This window comes from Triticum dicoccoides, chromosome 3B (genome assembly GCF_002162155.2).
Source record: "Triticum dicoccoides isolate Atlit2015 ecotype Zavitan chromosome 3B, WEW_v2.0, whole genome shotgun sequence".
Lineage (NCBI taxonomy): Eukaryota > Viridiplantae > Streptophyta > Magnoliopsida > Poales > Poaceae > Triticum > Triticum dicoccoides.
The window spans coordinates 430,178,630-430,184,375 of record NC_041385.1 but is presented as its reverse complement, the minus strand read 5'-3'; the positions used below and the strand labels follow the sequence as shown (position 1 = coordinate 430,184,375).

Sequence of the window (5,746 nt, the reverse complement as noted above, 5' to 3'; positions counted from 1 at the left end):
AAACAGATCTAGGGTTTTCTAAAAAAACGAATGGTTAACCGAAAAAATGACGAACGACGGCGGTGGCGGTGGCTACCTCTGGTGGGGTCCGGCGAGGCAGGGCGGCGTCGGCGGGGCTCCGATGGTTGCGGTGGTGACGGCGACGGCGGTGCGGGCGGCGGCGGCTCGCGGCGCGGGTGGCGACGGCTGCGGCGACGGGCGGCGGTGGTTGTGGGTGCGGGGCGGCGGTGGCGGGTGGCGGGTTGCTGGTGGCGGGGCGGCGGCTTATATAGGGGGTCGGGGGGCTGCGACTTGGAGGAGGGGGCGACCGGCGGCGTGGAGCGCCCGGACTCTGGCGAGTCTGAGTCGGGCGCGGGAGGGAGGCGGCGGCCCTAGGTGGGCCGGTCTGCTCGGCTGGGCTTCGGCCCAGTTGGGCGGGGAAACTTTTTTTAAAATAAATTCCGCCGAACAGAAAAATCCTAATGAAGTATAAATAAAATCCTAAAAATGCCAAAAACAATTTTCACTATCTAAATAGAATATTTAGAACAAAGTGAATATTTTTCTGGCCTAAAATGCAATTTTGAAAACATGCATACTTTTCTAATTTAAAACAAAAAAGAGGCTAGCCAACTCACCTCCAGGAGGCTCCCCCGATTGGGGCTTCGTCGGCCGTCCGATCTGCCTTTCTGGCGCGCCTAAGTCGTTGGATCTTCACTTGCGGTTAAATTATTTTCACCCCACGGTTTATTTTTCTGCCCAATGACTGATGGGCTCGTCTCGTGTGTGTATTGGGTGGGTAAGCGGCGCCCGGGTGAGAAAGAATTTGTCCCATCCACGCGCCGCGCCCGCACCGAACACAACCCAATCCCCTCGTCCCGCACACCGTGTACACTCCGGTCCCCTCATCCCGCACGAACCCTAGGAGAGAGAGAGATAGGAAGATGAGAGGGAGAGAAAGGGGAGAGGAGAGGAGAGGGAGGTCCGGCAGTGTTTGCCTCCCGGACCAGCCGCCGTGGGTTTCCACGGGGAAGGAGCAGCGACGGGGGTAGGCCCCAGGTGGAGCACACTTCATGGGGAGGCAAGGAACTAGGAGGTGATGGGGTCGGATCTGGTGGTGCTAGGTCGGAGCGCCTCCTCTCCTCTCCCCAGCCGCCACCGGCCACCTCCCAGCCCTCCTCCTCCGCCTCGTCGCCTCGCCACCTTGAGCTTGCAGCGAGCGCTCTGCTCTGGCGGCGGCGGTGGCCTCTTGTGGCGGAGCAGGAGGGGGCCTCTTGTGGCGGAGCAGGAGGGGGAAGACGGTGGCAGCGCGCCCTCTGGTGGCGGAGGAGGAGGAGGAGGGAGATGGTGGCGGCTGCGCTTGTTCAGGGGCTCGCTCAAGGTGCTCGAGCCCGACATCCAGCACGCCAACAACCTGTGAGTGCCCTCCCCTCCCCCTCCCTCCCACCGAAATAATCCCCTTCCTCAATTTCTTCAGTCTAGGGTGTGATGTTTTCGACTGAATCCGTCTGTCTCCTACAGCGCCGCCCCGTGCCTCTTCCTCTTCCTCCTGCAGCGGACCGACTGCAGCCTCGCCGGCGCCCTCGGCCTCCTCAGGATCCCCATCTACAAGGTAGATATTCAACCATTGTCATTCCCTTCTCAACATCACAAGAGGATACCTCTGTACCTAATGCACACCATTAGTTTGATATCCACTGTATTAGTGCAATTACTTATACAGACCATTGTCTGGTGTGCAGGGAGCCCTTCTAATTGGTGATCTATGTGTGTTTTCTTTTCTTTTTTGCTGTAGCAGCCTAGCAGCCATGGTTTAACCATAGGCTTCCAGTTACTCTATGTTTTGGGTGTCAAATAAATAGGCTGTAGCAGCCTAGCAGGCATGGTTTAACCATAGGCTTCCAGTTACTCTATGTTTTGGGTGTCAAATAAATAGGCCGTTTTAGGCTATGCCTTACATTCTTTTCATACTCTGCAAATTAATATCATCCATTTTAAACCACAGGCTACTCCCCCAATGGTGAAAATCCCCTACAGAATGGTGCTGGATGTCCTTTTAGAATCTTTGGGCCTGCCAGCGGCTGAGTATCGAACCAAAGCATGCGAGGGTGGTTTGAAGTTACGAAGAACCCCATTTTCATTCAGATATGCACGCCTTTTTGTCATCCAAAGTCTTTGCATTTAGGTTTATATTATTGATTTGGGTTTAGTTGTTGAGATCAAAACTGTAATCTTGCATGTAGATTGGACAGATTAATTCTCACTTTGAGGACTCCGTTTTGTTCATCGGAATGTTTTTTCAAGTGTCTCAAGAACTTCGCTATGATGTTTTTCAAGTGCCTTTCCATGTCTTCTTATTTTGCTAATTCGGAGTCGAGTAGAGATATTATACTCCACCATTTCTTCTGTTGTAAATAATTATCCCTTCTACTTCATTGTCTTAGTTTTTGTATAGATAACACACACCTATTCCTTTGTTCTGACAGGTGTTCGCTCAATTCATGTGCTTGGGATTTGTTTCGATTGATGGACCTCAAAGCTGATGCAATAATGCATGAACTTGCCAAAAGGTACACAATGACTTGGTTACTACATCTAAATCAATAAAAGAGCTTCTGATTAACCTATGAGAGGTTGCTAAGTACCTAAGAAATCACATTGTATGGTTTATTGGCATAATAAGTTCTATTTGAGCGTAAAACTTACTTGTCGCATAGAAGTTGGTTTTGGCTACTAAGCTCATTTGATGTTTGCATGACTTCTGAAATTTTGAGTGACATGTATATTAGTGATCTATAGACTGAATATGTGTAATTTGCATGACATATATCAGGATTTTGATTTGTAGGCTCAAATAATTTTTGTCCATTTATATTAAATCCCACATTATGCATATCAGAAAAATTGCTCGGTTGGGCGTGTGCCATTTTTTCTTTATCTATTTCAGCTAGATCAAATCAACCACAACGTCCTCATTAACTCTCTTTTATTTGTTTGCAGGAGGTTTAGCAGGTCTGACTTATGGTCTAAGTTGATGGTGTTTAGCAATATTGGTTCGATCCATGCAGAGGTCCTCGCCGTCGTTGCAGTGGCGGGACAAGACGGCGAGGAGCCTCCTCCTCCTCGCGGCGGCTGGCTGTTAAATCTTTCGTTTTGTTTTCATTTTGCCAAAGGTTGGACTGGTATTTGTTTGGTTTCATGATGGAATAATATTGCGAGTCAAATGTGACATGCATGATTGTTTAGCATTGGAACCAAATTTCATGGGGTAAAGCGAGCATCACTTCCCGTCATTTTCTGTTTGGAGTAAAGCATGCCTTTTGATTAATGGTGTGATAACCTGGTTTGCAAGTTTATGTTTTTTCTTCTGGTTCAAACATGAAAACAAGATGCTGATGGAGTGCCCTGTATTGCTGCTACTTGATTTTCTGTGAGCTTTCAAATTAGTTCTGCGCTGTCCTTCAACAATTGCTTTGCTACATACATATAATGCAGAAAAATTGGTATCTCCATAGGCAATTGGTACCACAGTACGCTTGCTTAGGCCATCTAACATATGGATAGAGATAGAGTTTAGGCACCTGGATAAGGGGTTATAGAGATTGTACACCAATATAGCATTAGCTGTGCAGTATGAAATAACTTAAGTATCAATATCAAATGTTCTTCTCTTTTCATAGACAAAAGGGATAATGTGCCATATATAATTATGGTATGATGCCTTTCCCACACATTCAATGGACAGTCCACTTCCATGTTTATTTCTTCTTACACCCAAAATATTTCTCTCTTGCAAGTATTGACTGAAAGACTAGCAATAAAATTATTATAAGAGTTATTCTTGCCTACATCGAAGCACTATAATGTCTACCATTAAGTTACAGTTTAAAGTTCATATATAGTATTATATGTTGTTTTTATTATTTCGTCAATTGAAGCTTTCTTATTAGATTTTTTCAAGCTGGATTCCTTCTCAACATCCTATACTAATACAGGTGATTGGATAAAGTTCTGTACTGATAGTCCGAAACTTTGTGGTCGCCCAGGCTATGCAGCCTTTAATCATATTTAACATCGTCATGTAAGTAAAGATGTCATGATCAGAAGTCATTGGGTATGTGCTATATATATGCGCAAAATTTGATAAACTACATTGCGCATTCAATTGTTTTCAGGAAACAATATATTTTCTTAATTTTTTCTAACTCAATGTGAAAACGAACATTCATGTTTTTTTGTCCCTCGAAGGAGATGAGGTTTAATATTTGCTTACATGACCTGGAACATTAGGAGATGTTCAAATGAGTAGTTAAAGAAGAAGAATTATTTGCAAAGATGATATCTTTCTTTTCTGTAGAAAAATGATGGCTATACCCACAATATTGCTCGACCTTAGCTTATTTGGCCAATCAGGATAATAATAATTTTGCGGTTTTTGTACAAGTTTTACCAGTTTATTGTTTTCAGAATTAGAATCTTGCTGATCAACCAATCTGCATTTTGTAGTTTAGTAGCTACCTACATGAGGTAGGTCCATTAACTCTTTTGTAGAACCAGATTGTTGATATTTCCTCAGAAGTAAAAATGTTACCTTTTCCTTTACTTGCTTACTTGAAACTAGACTGTTAGGCACCCACCTTCCAAGATATATAAACAACCAAAAATATCACGCCAGGCTATTCTTTTGTTCTTGATCAAACCAACACTCTGGTGTATAGGGTCTCTGGACAAACAAGCTTGAGGAGGCCATTGTTTGGTGCAGCCCACGATGACAACTACACCATTGACCACTGAAGCAAGGTCCTTATATGGTCACTGAAGAAACGCGTTGTCATATTTTTTCCGACGGAATGGCACTTTTCTTGAATCTATGCCAGTGTCTATTGTAATTTAATATCATCCCTAGGACAAACATGATTCTTTGTTGCCGTTCTTTATCTCTATTGTTGAATCCAAATTACTAATGTGACATGATAACATATATGATGCGGTGGACAGTATTGCTAAGAAGTGCACGGACACAGTGCTTTATCATGTCTTGAGTACATTTTATTTATTGTGTTGCCCATGTGTACAACTACTTGGGTTATCTAATTGCAGACTCAACTATTGTAAGTAACTAATGATCTAATATGTTACATTCTTACATTATTAAGCAAATATTTGCATTTACCTCTTGGTTTGAATTGGACTTTGCGCCATTTGGTGCAACAGGATACATAAAATTGCTACATTGGAAATCATCTTCTCTCAAATAACAAAGGGTCTGACCTGGTATCTTGCGCCATTTGGCGCAAAACAACATTTGTTTTGTGAATTCGTTTTTCTTTTGTAAAAATAGTCGGATAGTGATCTTAATGAAGCATTGCATTTTTTCATACAAGTCAATGGTACAATTGGCAAATAAATTTATATCACTATCTATTTTATCATGTAAAAACACCAGCAAGTTGTTTGTGGTGCATGTACGGTTGTAGCGTATGACGATGCATTGCTGATCATGGAGCACTGCAAGGCTTCAGGATATGTACCGCAATTTAGAGACCGGACACAATGCCACTTGCTCCTACCAATATTCGTTTATTACGTTGTTAAATAATAGTCGCATAATATGAATATGTTCAATTTGAAAATATGGCCACTATGATGAGAGAGTAAAGTTGGCGTGGTTGTATTTTTTTACCAAGTTTGAAAACATGGTTATCATGATGAGAAACCTGGCCATGCATATTTTTCCTGCAAAAAAAGAGGAAAAAAGAAAAAAAAC

At 43.4% G+C, this 5,746-nt stretch overlaps 1 protein-coding gene across 3 annotated transcripts; it reads left to right on the top strand.

The window, feature by feature from the left end:
* The first annotated feature begins 826 nt into the window (after positions 1 to 826).
* LOC119276340 lies at positions 827 to 5,013 on the top strand. 3 transcript variants are annotated; one of them, XR_005136555.1, is made up of 7 exons: positions 827 to 1,395; positions 1,501 to 1,591; positions 1,985 to 2,097; positions 2,466 to 2,549; positions 2,980 to 3,247; positions 3,975 to 4,060; positions 4,698 to 5,013. XR_005136555.1 is itself a non-coding variant. In XM_037557382.1 (7 exons), exons 1-6 carry the CDS (start codon positions 1,079 to 1,081, stop codon positions 4,049 to 4,051), a joined length of 855 nt encoding a protein of 284 aa, XP_037413279.1. In that variant the 5' UTR covers positions 827 to 1,078; the 3' UTR covers positions 4,052 to 4,093; positions 4,698 to 5,013. The 3 variants fall into 3 exon arrangements, 2 of the variants coding, with proteins under 2 accessions (XP_037413279.1, XP_037413278.1); XM_037557382.1 differs by having other exon boundaries at positions 2,980 to 3,152; positions 3,975 to 4,093; XM_037557381.1 differs by having other exon boundaries at positions 828 to 1,395; positions 2,980 to 3,152.
* The last annotated feature ends 733 nt before the right edge of the window (positions 5,014 to 5,746 follow it).